The sequence below is a fragment of the Pelmatolapia mariae genome, linkage group LG3_W (assembly GCF_036321145.2).
Source record: "Pelmatolapia mariae isolate MD_Pm_ZW linkage group LG3_W, Pm_UMD_F_2, whole genome shotgun sequence".
NCBI lineage: Eukaryota > Metazoa > Chordata > Actinopteri > Cichliformes > Cichlidae > Pelmatolapia > Pelmatolapia mariae.
This window is the reverse complement of record NC_086229.1, coordinates 74,739,617-74,762,410: the sequence shown is the minus strand read 5'-3', so window position 1 is coordinate 74,762,410 and position 22,794 is coordinate 74,739,617. Positions and strand designations below refer to the sequence as shown.

General features: G+C 40.6%; 1 protein-coding gene across 2 annotated transcripts; it reads right to left on the bottom strand.

Annotated features, from left to right (window-relative positions):
* Positions 1–329: 329 nt before the first annotated feature.
* On the bottom strand, positions 330–19,118 carry plod3 (procollagen-lysine, 2-oxoglutarate 5-dioxygenase 3). Of its 2 annotated transcripts, XM_063469879.1 has the most exons (19): positions 18,902–19,117; positions 12,731–12,822; positions 11,515–11,651; positions 9,916–10,079; positions 9,723–9,835; positions 9,136–9,199; positions 8,322–8,419; positions 8,024–8,119; positions 7,802–7,933; positions 7,361–7,482; positions 6,312–6,416; positions 5,327–5,452; positions 3,544–3,688; positions 3,322–3,435; positions 3,168–3,239; positions 2,925–3,029; positions 2,703–2,849; positions 1,635–1,760; positions 330–1,520 (listed from the first exon to the last, which is right to left on the bottom strand). In XM_063469879.1, exons 1-19 carry the CDS (start codon positions 18,984–18,986, stop codon positions 1,365–1,367), a joined length of 2,199 nt encoding a protein of 732 aa, XP_063325949.1. In that variant the 5' UTR covers positions 18,987–19,117; the 3' UTR covers positions 330–1,364. The 2 variants fall into 2 exon arrangements, with proteins under 2 accessions (XP_063325949.1, XP_063325948.1); XM_063469878.1 differs by having other exon boundaries at positions 3,322–3,688; positions 18,902–19,118.
* Positions 19,119–22,794: the final 3,676 nt, after the last annotated feature.

Here is a 22,794-nt window from a genome sequence, read left to right as displayed (position 1 = left end):
ACCAAAATCAAGGCTTCAAAGCTATAGGTAACATCACCTTGGCTACACCTGTATTTAAATTCATTATTTTAACTCCAGGGCCAGGCCGGGCCACACTTTTCTGTAATACCAACTTGTAACACAGGATGGTGCAGTAAGACAGTGCAGTGAATGGAGGAAATACTGGTACTAGTTTAAGACAAGTACTGCCAGTTAACACCACCAGCACAAACTCGCAAAAATAAATAAGAATATTCTTAAAGTAAAAAGATAAATACTAGAGTAAAAAATGGAGTCGTTTTCCTGAGAGTTTGAGAGCCCCAACAAAGGACCACTTAAACTGATGTGACAGTTCTTTTTTTATTAAAATCTCAAAACCTTATTCAGTCAGTCATCAACAAATAATTTAATGCAGTTTGTACAAAGCCAGAGACTTTTGATAAACAGGCACGTATAGAAGAAAACCAGAGGCTGGGTGGAAACACTGCACCTCAAACAGACTAAAAACCATCACAGCATTTTTTAAATAAAGACATAATCCTGCAAGAGGAGGCAGCGCTTCACACCCTAATGATGACTACCCCATGGAAACCTAAGGAGCAAATGTAAATTTTAAAAACAAGACTAAACAACAAAGAATAAAACAGAAATACATAAAAGGCCTTTAGAGTTTACAAAGTAAGAGTCTAAAAATTCCTCAAAGTGGAGTTCCACTTGCTTAAATCTTGTTTTTACAGACTTTTACCAAACATATAGACTTCTTGGCACATCATTCACACGGTTTTCTTTAAAGCATCTTTATATCCATCTTTTTTCTCTGTATCATATTAACTGATATTGAGGATTTGCATGTCTACAATATTGATGCTCAAATCCAGCCGATTTGTCTTTGAGGTGGATTTACCCTCGAGCACATCACTAATACTGGTAACACCCTCTACTTGGCACAACAGGTGGCATTAATCTTTTAGAGTTTGATGGAGTGTAACAGCTGATTGTTGAAACACAACTTGGAGTGTGTTTTGCTTGCATAGATTTAGTTAACATTTAAAACGTAAGGCAGCACGGTGACAACTGAATTTAAGCATGAGACTCTTATTTTGAAATGTCCGACAGCGATGCCTTCAAGACCACAAATCTCCCGTTTTTATTTGCTTCACTAACGTCAGGAATAAAAATAAGGTAAAAACAGAAAACTCTGAAATGTCAACGATGATAAGTCAAATCTTATGTACACCTGAAATAAGGACACAGTGAAATAATAACATGATGCATTCAAGGTCATCACGTCTTTTCCTCCATTATGAATATGATGATGAGGTTGGCTAATCTTCTCATGCTCACACAGACACACCAGCAGCCTTTTATGCACACGCTCTGTATGTTTAGGGGTCGACAAAGGACACCATGATGTATCTGGTCCCTTTGGTGACGCGCAGGCCTTCGTGGTAGTGCGTCAGTCGACCTGGGTGCATGAAGGACCAGCCCTTCCTAGGAGACTCCACCTTACAGTCGTACCGCAGGAACCTGCAACCTCCACCCTGACACAAGTAAACATGTTGCATTAAGAAAGGCAGAGCTTCAGGGAAATTATTCAGGATAGCATGTTATTTGGCTTCCAGTTTATTCATCTTTAGATCAGCAGGATATGTTACCTCGTAGTCAATGTCCTTCCTGTTCAAGGCGATGTTGATAGTGAAGGTGGAGGAGTCATGATGTGGCCGCAATAAAGGCTGCTCATCTGGACGGTAACGCACCACAAAGTTCATAATGGCTTGAGCCTGCATGTAAACAGTACCAGATCATTTTTAAGAGGATTAACAAAAGATGGCACAAACACAACAATGTTCCCAACATCAGATAAAAATCTGACTCAGAAACTTTCTAAAGAAAAACATGATTAATGTATAGCTCCTTAGCATTGTGAATTTGTACATGAAGACTATTTATTTTCTTAGAGTGTACTAGAGAGTGCAGTAGAGCACAGTGTACCCTGACTGTACCCTGGGGCAGATACTGAATATTTTTTTCTGTAATGCCTGCACTGTCAAAAGTTTTGTAATGGATCAATATCTGGGATTAATTTTGAGGTAAGCATTGGGTCTGAGATCATGAGATATTTCTGGGCTGAACTTTGGGTAAGTTCTTGAGAGAACCTCTGAGGACGGTAAGGAGATATTCTGAGGTAGAATTTGGACTGCACCTTGTGTTCAGGGTGTGCACCCTACCTTAGAGGAAGGCTCTGAATGATAAACGTATCTGGAACTTGAACATTATGGTTATGGTGTGGATAGTACCTCAAGCCATGGGGTGACTCTAACCTTAATGTTGAGTCTGGACCCGACCCTCTGGTTAATATCTGGTCTGTATCTTAGTGTAAGGGTCTTGACAGTACCTCGGGATTGAGTATAAACCTAGGGTTTGTTCTGTATATTTAGGTTGGAGGTATTGATGGTACTTTGGCAAAGACTCTACACTGAAAACTAAGATTAGGATCTAAACTACACTTTAGGCTAAAGTGTGGACTCAGAGGGTCTAAACTGTACTGTGGGATTAGGATCTCCTGAGCAATACCTTGGCACAGAGTCTTGAATTGAACCCTTAGGTTAGAGTGTAAACTATACTTTGGGGTAAGCTCTGCTCCCATGAGGGAGGTTGTGGATTGAACTCCTTGGTGGGGTAGGGAGTCTGAACTTGAGACTGGGGTTAGGCTTTTACCGTACCCTGGGGTAGTAGCCAGGATAGAGTTTCTCAGTGACAGGTGAAATATAATCTTTGAGGAACTTGAGCCACTCCTTCTCAAAGCCGATCTGGTTCATGTGGATATCCACAGTTGGGACATTTTCATAACCGCCAGCCAGACGCTCATCCTAGAAACACAGAAAACACAAAACTGTTAAATCTTAGTACTTAGCCCTTGTGTGACAGTTAGGATAAGTGTTTACCTTGTGCGTTCCACCAGACCACTCGCCATGGTCTTCCATGGTTTCTACCATATGGTCACACATTTTGTCTGAGAAAGCTGGAAACCAGTAAACATCTGGACAGGGCTGAAATACAGAGATAGATTACTAAACCCAAGATGATTCTGCAACAAACATCAATAATAATAATGATCTGAAAATACTCTACATGGGAGGTGGTGTTTTGTGCCTCTAGTTCCTGATTTCCCTTCCTCACTTTATTACCTGCTCTACATACGTCTTCTCATCTTCAAAGATCTTGGAGTAGTTTTCGTGGACATACTTCTCCTTCCAGTCCTGCAAATACAGACAGACAGTCTGAGTTTTTTTCGCTTTACCCACATCATCTAATTTGAGTCTTCATGTATATTTTCCTGACCACAGGGTTGTCGAAGATCTGCCACATGTCTGGGTGGAGCCTGGACGTGTTGAAACTGGACGAGGCCACCAAACGGCCAAATTCGTCACGGTTGGACACATACATGAAGACTCCCTGTGGACATATGTTCAATGAAACAACATCATTACTGCTTACAAAAGAACTTTTTTGTAATCCACTCTGACTGTGCTTACAGCTAAAAAATGAGAACGTCTGTGTTACCTGGTCTCGGATGCTCCTGCAGAACACCATGTCAGCGTCCATGCCCCCTTCGTCCATATACAGGCTCACCTGGGACAGTTTAGTCCGCAGCACGCTGCCTTTGATCAGGTAGACCTGAGTGATGTACGGCACATTCCACAGACCTCTGCACAAACACAGACAAAAGGTTATTTTACAGACAGGATGTCACGGTCTCAGAGTTTGGTGCTGGTTCTTAATTCTTATATGTCTTATGGATTCATCTTTAGTTGGACTTGCTGACTTTCTGGACTTTTTCTAATCTGCCAAATGCTTTTTGCTATTTTTGCCTGTTTGAATCCCACATTTGGTTATCTATGCTATAAAATCTGGCACAGGGATTAAAGAGACTGAAACACCAGTGACCCCAAAATAGTAGTCAAAGCAAAATCTCAACAACTGAAAACACAACTGTGGCACTTAAAACATAGCAGGGTGAGCGAGAGATCAGCTGAAAGTAGGAGAAGACTCACTTTTTTCTTTAATGGGAAACCCATCTAAGGTTGGGGTTGGTTTAACCAGATGCTAAACAGTCACCTCTTCACTGGATACTAGAAATCACTCGCTTTCAAATGAGGTCTCAATTAGGGCTGCACGATTAATCGTTAGAAAATCGCGATCTCGATTCATACTTATGTGCGATCTCATTTCCAAATGACAACGATTTAAAAAAAAAAGAAAGAAAAAAAAAAGACAACGATGATTGTGCCGCATTTTTGATCCGGGACGTAATCTTCATGAAAACAAGCGTTCACTCTTCCTGCTCAACAAATGACAAGGGCGGAGCCTTATACCACGTGATACAGAAGCTGTGCCGTGATGCTCAAATTGGCAGGGAAAAACAACGGAGAACACGTCAGGGATGACGAGAAAGTGACAGGAGAAAATCTGTCCCGGTCAACCACCCAAACATCAATAACGGGAACCTTATACAGCGCTTCCCTATACACGTCGAACTCCCGCAGGCACAAAGAAATTACGGAGGCTATTACTTATCACCTGACCAAAGATATATCAACACTGTGCAAAACCAGGGATTTAGGAAAATGATCAACACCCTAGACCAACGCTACACAGTGCCGTCCCGCAACTATTTTTCTATTGTTGCACTACCTGCTCTATACACGCAGTGTCGAGCAACGGTGGAGACGGAATTTCAAGCAGTACAACATTTTGCGGCAACCACAAAATGTGAGGCATTTATTGTTTTTATGTTTATTTATTGTTTTTATGTTCAGTTTAAACTGTTACAAAGTTGATGTGCAGTTAATAAGTGCAATAAATATATATAATGGAAAAGAAAATCGTGAGAGAATCGTGATCTCAATTCTAAGCAAAAAAATCGTGATTCTCATTTTATGCAAAATCGTGCAGCCCTAGTCTCAATCGTTCAATGAAAAAACTAAAAACATATGTAGAGTCTCTTATAGTTTTTAGAATAAAAATCAGAACATGCCAAGAAAACTGCAATATCTACCTCCTGAATAGACATCATCATTATTATTATTTTCATTATGCCATATCTATTCACTAAATGATGGAAATTTAAGACACAAACCGATACCACAATCTAAAATAAAATCACTGAATCAGTTTGACCCATTTTTTTATTACTTAAAATTTAGAAATGGATAAACAGCTATAGGTGGGTTTTTGCTTCTGTTTCATTCATTTAACCTTTATTTAAACTTGAAATTATTTCTTTTGTGACAGTGTCTTGGATCACAATAGGCAGCATTAACCAGTTTCTGTGTGTGTTACTTACACCCTCTTGCCCTGGACGATCTCGATGTAATCTTCAGATCTGGAGTAGTATCCTTCAGGACTTAGAGCACCCCAGAAGTTACTCCACAGTTTTCCGTGTTTGGACAGCATGGGTGCTATGACAGACCTGCAAGAAAAGCAAAGGATTTCAGAGAACTGCATTAAAATAAAAATCAACAGAATTTAACATAAAGCCTGACTACTGAGGTGTTTACACATAGCGCCTGATATGTGGAAAGGAGTAGCAGAAAGTAGTTTGAGAGTATTAAAATAGAAGAGTGACGCAGGTCCCTTTAGTCTGAAGCCATTAGCTGTTTTTAAAATCAAACACTGAGAGCTCAAAATAGTCAAAATTATTTGGCTCCAGTAGAATAATCAGTGTTGCCGTTTACATTCAGGCATCCATCAAACTGAACCTTGGATTTACACTAATGGTTAGCGTCTAGTACACCCTCTATGCTATTAGGGTCTCGATGGTACCTTAACACAGAGTCTGGACTGAGCTTTGGGGGTTAATGTCTAAGCTGAAAAAGATCTGGATAGCTTGGGATAATACCTTGATTTGGGGTAGAGCCTGCAATGAACGTTGAGGCAAAATGTGGCCTGAGCTCTTGGTTAGTGTCAGAGCTGTTTAGGAAAGCTGGATTTGACCTTGGAGTTATAGTCTGGACACAAATACTATCATAGGACAGGAGGAAAATAGCAAAAATGAACCAAACGTCAAGAAAAAGAAAATCTGAAATGATGAATCCTGGATCAGTCACCATGAAAAAGTCCTGATAATAAGCTTAATGTCCACAACGAAACCCTCGTTGGCCTAAAGCATTTAAATATTTGGCACCCGATGCTGTCAGTTTTTAAAAACTTATCAACAAACATGCGACAGTGACATTTTTTGTAGTCTTTTGTTTTAGTTTTTAAGAGTCTCATCCAGTGCAGGATATGCTCAGGGTTGAACTGACGGTTTAAACAGAGCTTCTACGTACTTGTTCTCCTCTATCAGGATCCTCAGGATGTCGGGGTTCGTCAAAGCCACATCGGAGTCGATGCTAAAGTAGTAGTCGCACTCTGGATCCTTCTTACACACCTCGCTGCAATCAAAAAAACACAAATAGCCAGGAAGGTTCATTACCTTCGTATTTAGAGAGTTTCCATAAAGCTGAACATCAGACTTATTTTTTATCTTACTACAGAGAGAATCTGACCTTTTTTAATGTAATCGTTCTAAATACACTCCTCTCATTAAAGAGATTTAACTTCCTGGTTTATAAATATGCGTCACAGAGCAATTTAAGTGTTTTGTTCTGGCTCATTTCTGTCTTTAAATGTCCTGCTTCAAAGGCTCCTGCCAAGTCATGGTTGCTAATGCTGGGTTTTAAGCAAAGAAAGAGATTCAAGGTTGTATACAGCAGTGAGAACTGCTCAATTCCTGGTTGTTTTCCATGTTTTAATGTTTCTCTGTCTCATCAATATGTCTACCTTTATTTTCCTGATCTTTGCGTGTCTTTTGTCCTTTTATTTCCTGTCTTTGTATTCCTCACGATTCCCTGATTGTTTCCACCTGTAGAGTATATTTGTCCTCAGAATTTATTCTCAGCCTGTTCCAGGTGCTTATTTTGGGATTTAGGTTTTATCTTCTTTTGGATTTTCCTAAATTTGGACTTTTGTTTCACATGAATTAATTGCTCACTTTTATTTCATTTATATGTTGGCAAAGTTCTGTAATATGCAGTTGATGAACACTAAATGTACATAAATCCAAATAAAACCACAGAAGGAAAACTACGGTTTATTTTTGCCTTATTGTCAAAAAATAAATAAATAAAAGTTTTAAAGGTTGGTGCTAAAAATGTAAATAGTTAAATATTTGTAAATATTTGAGGCCAATTTTGCTGACAGTGTTGATAACATCTTGGAAATCTACATTTCGTTTTTGTGTCATAACTCTGTCCCAGTTCTTCAAACCAACTCTGTTCTGTTTCCAGGACTTTATGTTTCACTGTTTTTATAATGTCCTTAGAGGTTGTGCACTCACACAGCCATGGTTCTGGCTTCGTCCTCCTTCAGGTTCTCCTCTGGTCCGACTACCCGGGCGTCTGGGAACAGAGACCTGTGACGCTCCCAGAACTTCTGGATGTGACGCTCGTGGTACACAACCTGCAGTACAGGCACACAACAGGTCAGAAATCACATGACACAGGAAGGAAGTTTTGTATGCTGCAAAAATTAACTTTGGCTCTAAATTTAGTGAACAGGCAAAACATTTTTCACAGTTAAAGGCTACTCAAACTATTCTCTGCTTGAGCCACTGTTAGGAACCTTTTCCTTGTGTCAAAGTTGCCTAAAATCTCTTGGTGAATTCCACAGATTGTTGTTGCAAAGACAATTCTGACTTTTTAATTGTGAATCTTTTCCCTCCCTTTGATGTTCCAGTGAGAGCAGTGAAACTGCAACTCTGTGCGAGTGTGCATCGTACATTGTTGTGGATGAAGAGGCGAATCCTCGTTTTTGGGTAGTTCAGAGTGGACAGGCGCTCCAAGAACTCCTCCATGAAGGGAGTTGCGTGTTCGATGAAAACAGCGACGTAGACCAGAGGCATCTGTTCATCCTGAACACACAAACACACATGCAGAGTTCAAACACTGACAGGAAAACGTTTTCTCCTCATTATGTCCTCCACTGAGAGTGGCGCACGCACCTCGTTGAAGAAGAGCACATCATCATCGCAGATCCCACAGCCGGTTTCATAGGTCCATGCCGTGGGGACGTAGTTACCGAGGTAGTTTAGCTGCAGCTGCAGAGAATTATTAAATACATTTGTTGTGTTTGAAAATCAGATTTTTAATGATAGGCAGGAACAGTTTCAAGTGTGACGCTTTAAAGATCAAAGAGACTTCTTTAGTTTTAAACAGCGGTTTACTCTAACACGTCACACTTGACTCCTCATCACAAACATCTATCTGTGCTCTGCTTTTACTATCACATTGTTGTGTTACCTTAGTGGGTCCGTTGCCATGGATAACAACAGGAAGCGTGTCGTAGGCGACATTCCTTGCTCTGACCTTTGCCCTCTCAAATTTCAAGACGACCTCATCTAGAGAGGAGATTTAGTATAAGTATTTCTGCTCAATAACAAACGTCAGTTCCTCAAATGTCCACTTGAGGCTCCAGCAGTGAGTCAGTCCTCATAAACCCCTGTGTTAAAATGTTCAACTTTACAGTAGAAACAACATGGTTACACCTCGGTACAGCTGGATTCAGTCAGGACCAAACATACTTATAAGAGCCTGAGTACAGTAAATGCATGCTGAAAAAGTTGGGGGGGGAGGATTTATTTAAAAAAAACATGAATACACATGTATAATAAACCTCTTAATATCTGAATTGAAGTATTTCACATTCAAATCAAAGGTTTTCAGGATGAAGTAACCAGTAGAGTGAGTAAAAAAACCCAGAATGAATGTTTCCTTACAAATCGTGGAGCTCCACAGGGCTCTATTATCGATCCTCTACTTTTTACTCAGATTTAAACTATATGCTTGTAAAAGTGAGTCATTCCCCATAGACTGAAATAAACATGTTTACAGCCTGATACAGCTGTTTTGGTTTCTTTAGCTAATTTCACCTTCATAACAACAGGTTTGGAGTTGCATTATCAGGAGCATAGCCTCTTTGAATAACAGGTGGATGGAGACAAAGAGTGCTACATGTGAAACAGCTGGTTCACATGTAAACTGAGCTCTCACGTGAGGCGGAAAAGATGCTGGACAGATTTAAGTTCAGAAGGAAAAACATATTTGTGTTTCTTACCAACAGCTCCGTTAAGGTTTTGGAAGATCCGGGATCGATGATCCAGGGTCATGTTAAACTTGGTCTGAGGTGACAATGATCAACAGAGCAGCTTTGTCAAGATTTAGACACAGGACAGATAAATTCAGACATAACAAGCTGGGAGAATATCTCCCAGCTCTTCTTCTCTGAAATCACTGCTGGGCTAATTTTCTAAGAATATGTTCAAAATATTGGAAACAATTCAGTTTTTTAACCAACAGTACAGATGAACTTGTTTTGTCTGCAATGTCAAAGACCTTCGACCTAAGGTAACATTAAAGAAGCTAACCTCAGACTACCGTAATGTTAGTTGTTACTAATGGTAACAACAAATGCAAAGTGAACTGCAGCCATTATTCTGACATTGGAGGGAACATAGTATGTTCTTTAACTTACATTACAATTGGTACAGAAAAGAGCAATAAAAAGTATTTACATGAAAACGTTCCTGTTTTAACCGTCACTGTGACTTGTTCTAGTATTAATTGAGGAGGTAAAAGTCTAACAGTGGCTTTAAAACTGTGGGTTACAGGTTGTTTTTTTAATGTTTGTGGAGTTGTTTTTACCCTGTGCGTCTTGTCCAGGTAGATCCTGGTGTAGAAAAGTTGGTCGTCATCGCTGTCTTTGTACTTCCACTGCTGGACAATTGCAATGATCTCTGGAGCATAGCCGATGAACCCTGAAGAGCAAGAAGGCATGTCTTACTTACTGCTTTAAACTTTTTATAGTATTTTAAAGAAATAGCAGTGAGCTCCTTACCTCCTGAGTTCAGGTAGCGTTTCCCAGTACGCACCTCGGGGTATTTGGAGGCTAGGCGCTGGTCAGGCCAGCAGAAACCCTCAGCTGAGAAAATAACTTTGTGACCCATACGGGAAAACTTGGACAGCAGCTCCTCAGGACCCGATGCAAAGATCACATCGTAACTGCATGGAGAGGGAGAGAGAAAGAGGGGGGCCTGTTACTGTTTGCAACAGTTTGAATATGTGGGATAAGCAGACAGAGAGCCATGTTTATGACAGAAACAGTCAGAGGACTGAACACTGAGCAGTGGCTAGAAAGAGTGAGAGCCAAGTCAGCTTACATGTAAACAGGAAAAAATAAAACATTTAAAGGACGATAAATGGAAGAAATTAGTAAGAGTTCAGTGTGAGCTGCAGACCTCTACAGTCGAGTGTGGCTCATTCACAAGTGCTGGCGGTCAGTGTGAAACAACACTGAACTTTATCTGTCTCTTTCCAGAAAGAGCTCAGGTCTGAAGTAATGACCGCCTACAACAGCTCCAGTGCAGAGTTTAAGGTGTTCATTAAAACCTAAAACAGGAAACAGAGGGGTCTCCTGCTCCTGCTGTGGTCTCCTCTCTACCAGATAATCACCTCATCTCTGTGATGTTCCACAACTGGGTTATACTGGAGGAAAGGGGAGTTTTACAGTTGTGGTCAGAGGTTTAAATAGTCTTCAAGGGCATAAATTCATGGCAATTTTGGACTTTTAATGATTTATTTGAACTGTTCCAGGCTTTTTCAGGGTGGAGGAATTGCGCAGCAAACATCGTACATTAGAAGAAGATCGCCATGAAAGATGATGACCTGTCTGCAAACGCTCACTAATTTACCACCATGTGACAGTGAAACTTGAAAAATGTCGACCGAACCTTCACCTTCAAAGTAAAAGTTTACCTTTACTACTGCAGCCAATACATTTCAAAGTCGCAAGTTTTACTTCGAAGGCAAACGTTGTGTGGTTTTTCTGCCATGTCGCGAGCAGCTGATGAGTCTTTACATGCAAGTCGTCTTTTATATAAACTACAGGAGACTGTGGCAATCTACTACAGACTAAAGCGTTCCAGAACCTTGTCCTTCTTCCATCTTCATGGTTTATCCAGTACTCATTTGCTAACTTGTCACAAAACACTAATTTTTCCCCTAACAACCAGTGGTCACCAATCCTTCACTAAGCCTGTGTGGCCGGGTTTGTATTTCTGAACTTGTCTGAACTTTAGTTTTAGTTAACAGTAACAACACTGGAGCTCAGAACCATTGAAACCCCAGCACAGGTCACAGGTGGTGCCTGAGCTCTGATTTCACTGTTTATCTGCTAATCGAATAATACACACTTGAAAATTCATATCCTTCATTTGTGTGAACAAAGCTTTGTCCTCATGTGTGTCAAAGTAGGTCAGAAAGAAAAAGTAAAGACACAACAAAAGCAGTGAAAACTGAGACCGACAAGATAAAAAACAGGAGGAGAGCTGAGGGTGAAAAGACAGAAATCAGGACAGAGCTGATGGAAACGATAAGCAAGTATATGACACACACACACACACGCACACATACAGAGATCGAGCCAGACGGTGTTTACCTGTCCACAAACATGATGACAAGCTCCGTCTTCTCCGAGTGTTTCTGCACCTCCTTCTTCAACCATCTCACCTTCTGACCTCCACCCACCGTCCGAGCCACGTCGCCTCCCTTCCACTCCTCGCCCAGACCCAGGACCTGCACACCACCATCATATCATTAAACTCATCTGTGTCCAATAAACCCTCTGATAGCTGAGCTGCTCGTATGATCACTGAAAGTGTTTTTAAAGGATCTGCAGCACAAAAAAAACAGAAACAGTTTTATTTTTCTCAGAGATGAAAGCCTGCCGCTGGAGTTGTTCCCTGCACCTTAAACAAAGACGTTTTACTGCAGACAGAGCTGCACTGTGTGGCCCGACAGGTTCTCCCTGCATTCAGGAACTTTATACAGGAACAATCGGCTCATTCATGAAGCCAGCAAAAACCACAAGTTATAGGCTCTGAGCTATTTCAGGTACCGACCACTTGGACAACAACACATTAGTCTCTGTCTCTGCATATTGCCAACAATCAAGATGTGACTGAAGCACTTTAGCTTTAAGGCTGTTTCCACACCTGCAGTTTGAACACACAGAAAAAAATCCAAGCAAACTCATCAGAGTGGAGCAATAAAGGTAAACACAGGAAGGAGGTGAGGAGTTCTGGACTACTGAAGAACACAAAGAATTTACTTTAATTTCAATGATATTCTCAAAGCTATGGCACCCTGCTGCTTCCCAGAATGCAAAGCCTGGACTGGAGTTTGTTAGGAACCAGCCTGAGACCACCTCCTTCAAAACGTTTCAGTGTGGATGATTTGGTGCAATTACGGTGTTCAGAAATGAACCGGACAAAAGAGGAAAAGGGTCTAGAGTTTGATTTAAACACCACAGGTATGAAAACACCTTTAGGTCCTCCACTGGCAAACTAACTCACTAAACCTCTAAATAAGACTGGAAATGTGCAAACTTTGGAGCAGCTGACTCCAAGTATCATGGAGGGAAGCTGTGTGGACACTTGTACAGACCCACTGCTTCGATCTGACATTTAATCTCAGACCTGAATCTAACTTGAGCGAGCGACAGCACCGCTGTGCAGCCGTGCATCAGACATCAGCAGCACGATAACCTCAGCCAGGGATGTAATGGATGACTCTTTAATGACAGTAACCTCACCAGGTAACAGGTTACTCTTTAACACAAAGTTACCCAGCAGTGTAACTTGTGTGTGTGTTACCTTCACAGTGTAGTTGAACTCTCGGGCTGTCCTCATGAAGCGCAGGTAGCCGTCCGTCTCCTCTGTTGCCACGGTGATGACCAGCAGGTTTTCTGCAAACACATCAGGTGATCAGCATGACGTTGTCAAATCAACAGAGAACTCTTGTTTTTTGTTTTGTTTGTTTTTTCTTTATGCCATTGCAATAATGAACAACTCGTAAATATATAAAGATCCATTTTGGCAAATATTTAAATGTTTGGAGGATCTGCTGCTGTATGCTGGTAACACTCAGTCCTGTTTGCAGACACGAGCAGCTGCCAGAGTTTCCCTGCAGGCTTTTTATTAGGAATTGGGAGTAGAATTCCTCTGAAATTCCGGGGAAAGTCAAAGAGGGGAGGAGTAGCATGGGGGAGGAGAAGAGGGTCTGTGACAAAAGCCTCTGCTGTGCTTCTGAAGGGTCTGACGTGTTTTAACGTGCGAGAGCAATAACACTTTCACTGCAGCGTAGAGCCGAGAAAACAGCTCTCAGCTGTGCAACAAAGCTCCTTAAATATCCAGAGAAATCGCTCCCAGCTGCCGCCACAGATCATAGATCAGCTCCGTGTCCACGGGCTTCCTTTAAGGTCCAATGGAGCAAAGTAACACACTGAGAGGTCGGATGGAGAGGCAGGTATTTTAATCTGAAAACATCACCCGGCGAACCTCCACAGTCTGACCACTTAGCTGGTTTTACAGAACCCGGGGTCATTCGGTTACCTGCAGACAGACATGTGAGGCTGACCTACAGTCTGACTCTCTCACCGATTATTTCTGTGCATCCAGTCTGTGAGGATCCACAGATCAGATGAATAAAACACGTTTTTAAGTCAGAATAATCCAAGTTAAGCATACTGTATATCATCCACTCTCTGTGCAAACAGCTGGTTCAGATACTATCAAACCAAACATGGGAAAAGCTCCTCCTCCTCTGCTCCTTTTTTGGCAGCGTTTGATTGAAAGTGTCTCGAAAGTTTACTGTGAAGTTTCCAGCCAGGTGTCACTGTTTTTCAACACGTCATTAAATAACGACTTCCCCTTCCCACCAGCAGCACTCATGGGTAGTTTGGTTTGAGTTCAGCTGAGCTGTGCGAGTGCATATGGAAGGAAATTCTCCTATTTTTAACCCCTATCATTTTTATTTTTTAGAACTTCTAGATTTTTGAAAGGGAGTTTTTCCTTCCCACTGTTGCCAAGTGCTCACTCACAGTCTGACTGTTGAGGTTTTCACTGTATTATTGCAGGGTCTTTGCCCTAAAATTTAAAGTTGTTATGCCTTTGTGCTATATAAATAAATCTGAATTGAATTGAATTGAATAGATTCCTAGGGGTGTGTCAAAGGGCATTGTCAACAACCCATGAAAGTCTCTGCAGCTGCCTGCAGGGCAGACTCTGGGTCTCAAACTAAAAGGAAGGATTTCAGCTGCCATCTTATGGCGGGTGTTTGGCTTTGTAGATCACAGATCTTTGTATTGTATCTGTCCAGATGTTAACGCCACTCAGGCTCACCCAGCTTCTGAGAAGCTCCGGCTCCCAAAAATCCAGCTGCTACCAGAATTCATTCAGGATTAATTATTAAATAACTGATAAATATCTTTTTGTTTTTTAATTCCACGTTTCTAAATTCGTCCTCTGCAAATTTCAAACGGAATACATCAGTTCTGAAACTATAAATAAATGTTCCAGCTGTGGAAGTCTGTAGCTGGAATAAGTGTGAATCCTCATGTGAGGCTGAATGGTGGGAATGTTTTTTTCCTGTTTGTAGCTCGAGTGTCGGACAACAAACCCCCCGACAGCACTCGCACAGCTGTGGAGGGTTTGTTGTCTCTTTCCTCATCACGCTGCTTTCCTAATGAATGAACGACAAAAGCAGATGTGAGCCAGCAAAACCAGAGTCACATCCTGACAACCAATTCAAAAAGTGATCTCTGCCCAGCTCTTCCCTACATGTTTACACTGAATCATTTCCATAACCAAATATGAGCTGAATTCATATTTCGCTCCTTCTTACAAAGATGTTTGTGTGTTTGCCGACTCTCATGGAAATATGTTCCTGACACGCATGATGGAAATTTAAAAATGGCTTCAGGAGACTTCCTTTTTCCATCCCTTGATTTGAATCTGTGGAACCAGGTCGGAGATGTGGGCAGTAATGTGGAGCCTTGGAGAATGTTACAGATCCAAACAGCAGATCTGAGTGGGCTCATTTCTTTCATTATCAGTTTGCACAGCGTGCACATCATAAACACATTTCGGATTCTTTCTCAGCTTTGATCAAATGTTTTTTAGGGCAAGTAGGACACTTAAACATGGAATACTGGGGATTTTCTTCTTCTAATGAAGCCAAAAAGTTTTCTACCTGAGTGTTTTCAGAGTTACAAGCCCCTTAAAGTACAAAGAAATATTGGTCCAAATGTGGCGCTTTTTACTCGTTTTATAGCCCTCTTAGCTATATAAGTTCAGGACATTTCCACGTTATCAGCACAGTTTAAACACAAGCAGTTCATACTATGAAGGTACTACAGCTGATTGTGAGGGGGTCAGGAGGGAACGTTTCACAGGAATGGCCCATATGAAGGAAATACATGAAGTTTATATCAACATAAACATTTAGTGTTTGTCCAAATAATGTTTGCATAATGTCACTGTGCTAGTGTTAACATGCAGAACCGTCCAGAGAAGGCTTCACACATGCAAGCATGCAGGCCTACAGACTGTTCAGAGACTGGTCAGGACTACCTGCCGGGTTCAGGTGTTTGAAGTTAAACCTATCTGGGCATTTTTTTCCTCTTCCTGCTCGTCTCACATAGGGCTGCCACGATTAGTCGACTAGTCACGATTACGTCAACTATCAAAATCGTCGACGACTAATTTAATAGTCGATGCGTCATTTGAAGCTTTGTAAGATCCCAAAAGATGCTGCAATATATAGTAGGATTTAAGAGTGTAATAACGGACTGAAACAGAAGATGGCAGCACTGCATTTACAAGGATGCCAGCTGCCGTTAAACCCCGAAGAAGAAGAAGCTGTGTCTGTTATCGTAGCTGTGTCCAAATTCAGGAACCGCATCCTCCTGTGCCCACATTTGTATGTCTGTTACCCACCAGCTCGATAGCTAGCCGGGGTTCAAGGCTCACTATAGCCGGTGAGAACACCGGACTCCCGGCAAATCGTTTTCAAACCCACCGCCGTCTTTCACTACTCAGGTTAAACATGATATATAAGTCACTTCGATAACTTAAAAATGTTATTGTTTGGCTTTTTTCAGTATTTTATCTGTTCCTGATTAAATCGGTTTGGCTGAGATTAAAGTTATAGTTTTTACACAGCTGAATAAACGTCAAGCAGACAACTAACTATCAGTTGTCTGCTTGACAACTGATAGTCAGTTGTGAGATGCTAGAGAATATACTCCAGTGTCCTGTTATATTTTAGATAGCAAGGAGCAGACGGCTGAGATTATTAAACTTCACCTAAACAATCTGCAGATTTCATTAAAATTTAATAAACTATCATCTTGTCTTTATTTTTAGTTAGCACATACCTTAAACACTTAAAGCTGTAAGCTAATAATAGTTATATAAGAGCAGATGCATGCTGGTGCAATAAACTGTAGTTTTACGTCCAATGGATGCATGATCTGATTAGTCGACTAATCGCAAAAATAATCGGTGACTAGTCGACTATCAAGATAATCGTTTGTGGCAGCCCTAGTCTCATATCTACCGACCATGCCCATGTACACAAAGGATGGATTTTCCATTTTGCAGACTGGAGGGGTTCACACCGGTTCCACATGCGACAGACTTCAGCTGGGTTCATTTTCATCAGTGGCACAAACCCCAGCTGATGGAGATCCATACCTGCCTCATCCGGGCTCGGAGCTGATCCCTGTTCTGCTTTTTAAGGACTGACCACACTAAAAACCACCTTCTTCCAACCTGCCAGGAGCATTTTCCAGCCTGATGGGAGCACCGTGTCAGAAAATATGACAACGCAGAAACTCAGAAACTCGGCGAGATCCCCAAATTAACATCTTGGGCCCATGGACACATCTTAATCTGATCCACGATCTATGATCAGTGCTTAAAAAGCAGGTGGACAAACAGGAGCCCACAAACTGTGATTAACTAAGAGCCACAGAGATCTGCAGGAGTTATGAAGAAGAGTCAACACTGTAAATGACTCCTATAAAAGTCTCTCACAGAAATGTAAAAAATAAATAAAAACTGATGAAACACAAACTCTGTGACTGCAGTTATAACGAGAACCAACTCTGTTAAGTTCAGCCAATAGAAACTCGTCATGCTCAGTGTCATAAGTCAGATTCAGAGACGCTGAGCACAACATGGAGGAAGTGCTCAGATATACAACAACCTCCCAGAGGAAGAGGAAGAAGGTGAGTTTAAGTAAGATGTTCTCACTGGTTCAAAACTCACTTTGTGACAGAGGTACAGCCTCTCGGGGTTAACTTCATTCTGTCCGTGATTGTCTGAGATGTTTTAGGGAAATACGTCTTCAGCTGAGCTGTGTTTAAAATGTGCCATAGAACCTTAGAAAAACTGAGACACTTCATTGTGAGCTCAGATATCTGAAGCATTTAGATGAGCTAAAACACCAGCTTATTATCTATTATTAACAATTTAACAGCTTCTTTATATACACAAAAAGGTGTTTTACTAAAATATAACAATCCTGGCGTTCCTCTGAAGAACAAGCATCAGGACTGGGATAAAAGTGCAAGCAAAGAATTCACTTTTATGTATCAAAAGACCAAAAATATGAGGAAAGTGCACAGGACTTCTGTTTGACTCTGTGTCTCAACTACAAACAAGCAGCCATACTCAAAGATCCTGAAGGAGGAAGACCTGTAAACTGATTATTGATTTGATCAATGAAGCAATCTCAGGATAAATCAAAATAAGTCTTTAAATTGGATCCCATGAATGAGTGAAAATGGCTTCAGATTTCAGTCCAATATTTAAAAACCTAATTTGTTCAGTTATTTTATCTGTGACTATCTGAGTGTCTGTTAACTTTTTAAAAAAGGTTTACAACAAGAAGGAAATCTCCTCCTGAGTATCCCATGTCTGACTCTGCTCTCTTTAAAAACGCCTCACATAAGTAATATAAACATGAATACAAACCACAGCTGAGCAAACAAACCTCACAGGGACGCACCAACGACAGGACTATATGGAAAACACAGATCAGATTTAAACCGGTTATTCTTTTTAAAAACGTTTATTCTGTGTAAGACATCATCTCTGCTTCACAGACCTGCCTGTGAGAGGTTCATGATGGAAATCATTAATCCTGCTACATAAACATGCTGTGGGCTCCCACAGTGGCTTTTTAAACCTAATTTAACCCATTTACAATAAATGTTTGACTTATTTAAATGCAGTTAACTGAAATTCTTTATTCTTATATGATTATAAAATATTAAATCAAAACAATCATACTGATTTTAAAAGTCCCAGCTTTCATTTGAAGCTGTAAAACCTCGTTTGAGTGGGTTGATCAGTGATTTGTAATCTTTACTGCTGGATGTAAGCATCCCTGCATGAGTGTGTGTCTGTTTGTGGGGATGTCTAACTTTCTTTAATATTTGGATTTTATCCAATATGTGAAGCACTTTGTACCTTTGTGTTGCTATGATTAAAACTGATACATGTTAACCACACTGTGTATCCGCAGTAGATTATACGTGGAAAAATGGAAATAAACAGCCAGGAAACAAAGTTGCGCATTAAGATTTTCCAGAGTTAAAGGAATCATTAATAACCTGTAGGGATTACAATAAGAGTATATGAGGTTATAAAGGGAGCAGGTTCACCGTGAGCCCCTCTGGTGAATATTTGGGGTCATTATTGAGATTTTTTGCCTATGTGATATTTACATTTTGCTCTGACATGAACACAAACCCCTGTTAAAGTTTGCTAACGGTCCTGTGGCGCTAACGGTTTTAATCATTAATAAACATCCTTCCTAAACTCACCCAGCAGCAGAAAAACGGAATAAACTCTGAAAATAGTGAATAGGTTTGTGACGTGATGAGCAGCCTTTCCGTAACCCACCCGGAGCTCCACAGCTCCAGCGGGTCACGGTGGTCCGCCTGGCCGGGAAGGGACCCCGCAGAGCGGTCTTACCTGGAGAAAGCTTCCGCTGTTCGGCCCACACGGCGCCCTGGAAAAAGGCGAGAGCCAGCAAGCAGAGAAGACAACAGGAGGACATGTTGGATGTTTGGAAACGGCTCCGTTTAAACTGTAGGCCGTAGCTTTAGTCCACTCTTTCTCCTCTCTCCCCGGCCCTCTCTCTTCACGTTCACCGCTCAGTCGGCACTCGACTCTCGCGATACTCGCAACCTTTTTCGACTTTTGGAGAAAGTCGACAGAAACCGCAAAAAGCTATCCAGCCAATGAGAACAGAAATAGCGCGGTACATTTTTGACGGACAGAGCTGGTATCCAATCAGCGCAGATAGTCGGAAATCCACCAGCCAATAAAATGCAGACATATGGGAACTTTTTTTTCTCTTCGTTTTTCGGTGGGCTAAACCACAGAAAGTTCGTGAAAAATGGAGTACGTGAATCTTTGCCACGTCTGAGGCTTTCAGGAGAGGGAGGGAGAGGGAGAGACATAGCGTGGACATGGAAAAACGGAGAGAGAGCGTGCGTCGGCAGAGGTTTTATATAGCTTCAAAGTCGCATGTCTGCAATAAAATCTACGATCATGTTTAATCATTATAATTAGACCCAAAATGTATTCATAATTTAGTATTTATTTACATAATTTATTTAAGAAACAATTAACATTTTCCTAATGAAATATTAATACTGTGAGTTCTTTTACTGACATTCAGCATACATAGGATTCACTGCATGAATAAACTTTCAAAATCGTTTTTCTTTAGCTCTTTTGTAAAAAAAAATAATAATAAAAATCACTTTCTCCCAAATAATTGACTCAAAATATAAAAGTAAAGAGCTGGGGGAAGAGACTGCAACCATAACTGTTCTGTAAATACAGCAATCCAGCATTTATTCTACATTTAACCATCTAGTAAGCTAAAAGCATACGTTATTAGAGGGTGGATGTATAGGATGTTCTAAACTCTAGATCACTGGTTTCTTTCTGTGTGTCTCAGGATTTAATAAAACTACAATCTACACCACAGTGTCACAACAAGGGACAGTGTTAATCAACTGGGACCAGGAATTCTATTCTATTCAATAGGGGGGGGTCATGTCAGTAAAACACGAGTATAGATGTATAAAAAGGAGGCAGAGGTTTTATAATACCTTTTTAAAACCTTTTTCTTTCAAACTGACCTGGTTTTAATTTTCATTTGTCTTAAAGACAGTATTTAACTCTTTGTACTCTTAAACTCTTTAACTCTTTACTCAAGATATAAAAGTAAAGAGCTGGAGAAAGAAACAGTAGCCACAATTTGTTAGCAATTACAACAATCAAACATTTAGTTATTGTATTTTTTATTTTATTAAACAGATTTCAGTCATATCACAGTAATCCCTGCATTAACTAGTGGGAAGTGACCAATTACGCTGGAACATATCCAGGTTTCAAAGTACAAACTTGTCTGAACACTTATAGCCCCACGTCCTCCTGCTTGAAAGTCTGAAAATCTGAAAACATTACCCGTATCAACATTTTATGCATGTGTGAAAGAGACATTTTGCCATCTACTTAATTAACAGTACACTTACCTAATGGGTTGTTGGATGGAATACCTTGCGCTCTAAACTGCACATTCCTTTCTGTGTTTCTGAGGATTTAACAAAACATCCTGCTATATAATGTCAAATATCACTGTAATTGTCAATATTATTCAGTATATTGTAAATTCTGTGACAGACTGGTGACCTTTCCCGGTTGCCGTATGACAACTGAGATAGGACCACTCCCCCATTAGTGATGGGAATTCCGGCTCTTTTTAGAGAACCGGTTCTTTCGGCTCCCAACCGGTTCTTCAGGTTGTTTTGTTGCTTTAATTAATTTATTATCAGCAACAATATAAAATTATGCACAAAAGGAATTTCTAATGTAAAAAAAACGTGGTTTTATTTATATATGTTTATATAAAAATATATGCAGTGGCCTGTAGAGACAAAGTACATACAAACTCCGAAACACATTGCTAAACAAAAAGAAGATGCACATTCTCTGTCATATAGGTCTGGGATGATTTTTTGGGCGAGTCTTTTCCTCCGTGGAATTGCATAGGATTCACTGCATGAATAAACTTTTTGAATACTTTATCATTCACAACTGAAAATAGTTGTGGATGATTACTGTTATAATAATAGTAATAACTATACCTTTTTAATGTGATGATGTTGTCTCTTGTTGTTGTCCCTGGCTCTCTTTCTCTCTCTCTCCCTCCCGCTCTGTTCCTGGGCAACTGCGAGTGTAACTACCGCCCCTCCCCTCTCTGCTCAGCGCAAAGCACAAGGCTCATGTGCGGAGTGAAGTGAAAAAAGAAAAGAAAAAAGAGAGAGGGTGGGAGAAAGAACAATACAAGCACTTCTCCTTCTCCTGAAAATTGCCTGAGTCTAGCCTCTCTGTTATACAGGCGTTGCTGACATTCCTGGTCCTGAAACAAATTCTCTTTTGATAATCTGCCCGATGTCTATAGTTTTGCTCTCAGGTCCAGATCAAATCTATTGAGTCTCATTTTCAGCTGGGCTTGTACCTTCCTCCTAATTTTCTTTAACTAGGTCTATCACCCCTGAACAGCAACTCAGAGGGAGAAAATCTCGTGCAAAGCAAACAACAGAGGATCCAACCAGCTCCAACCACCACCAATCAGCCTCTCCACCAACCTGTCAGTCTGAGGGTGGTATACGCTGATCTGAACAGACCCAATTCTCAGTAATTTGTACTCTTCTTTTAGTGTGGAAGATATGAACGAGTGTCCTGGTCAGTCAGTATCTGTTTCGGGACGCCGACTCAGATGATTTAAACAGTACCTACACGGCACTCTTCACAGAGATGCTGCGCAGCCCTACTGTTTTGAAATACCAAAATGCATAATCCTCGAGCAAATACAAATCTATATCCCTGTGGTCGTAACGTTTTCCATCAAATCAAGAAAAAGCAATTAGGAAAAGATATAGCAGGCAATTTTTTTGATAAATTAAAGGCAGTCAGTATCCTATCACCAGAAGCTGTGATAACTGGAGGAGGAAAAAGTTCAAGCCTAATTAGAATAATAACAAGATGCTCCAAAGAGTTATCATTATATTGATTAAGTAAATGTCTGTCAGCAACAGGTGTTGCGCCCAGGTTCAAGGGATTTAACTCTTCTGCCCATTGTTTACTATACCTGTCTGATCCTACTGAGCAGTGATCCTCGTGGTGGTGGGCTGCTGTAGAAGTGAACAGTTAATTTAACCGTTCTGCTTTGTGTTGTTTCCTTTTTCATTTTCTTCAGACAAACATCTCTGCTGAAACAGGTCAAAATGTCACTCTGCTATTTCAAGCTCCAGACAATATAGTCATGACTCTTGTAAAGTGGATAAAACCTATGGTGGAGAAATATGTGTGTTTATTACGTGATGGTCACGTTCATTCAGAAGGCTAGGATCCATCTTTTCAAAACTGGGTTTTTTTCTTTCATGAATGCTATATTATGGAATTTGATTCTGAAGAATGTCATGAATAATGACCCTGGAATATATGAGTGTTGGGTCTACATGAATGAAACACTCTTGGAAGCTCATCAACAGCACCAACCTGAGTGATGTTGATCCTCCAGGTGAGTGAGTAGAGTTGAGTGTGTGTGTGATCCATTTTCATGCTACACTCTTTTTTGTGGGAATATTAGTACTTGTTTCTGTATAATATTTCTTTCAAGATGTTTTTATGCCAGCAATTTTCTAATAGTTTTAAAAATAGTCTTAAAAAACTTTAACATCTCAGTGTATGTCAGGTTTCCACCAAATTAAAGTTAGAGCTAAAACTCTTAGAGAGAAGAACTGCAAGGCCAAACTGATTCATTAAACCACAAATTCTGGTTTCTG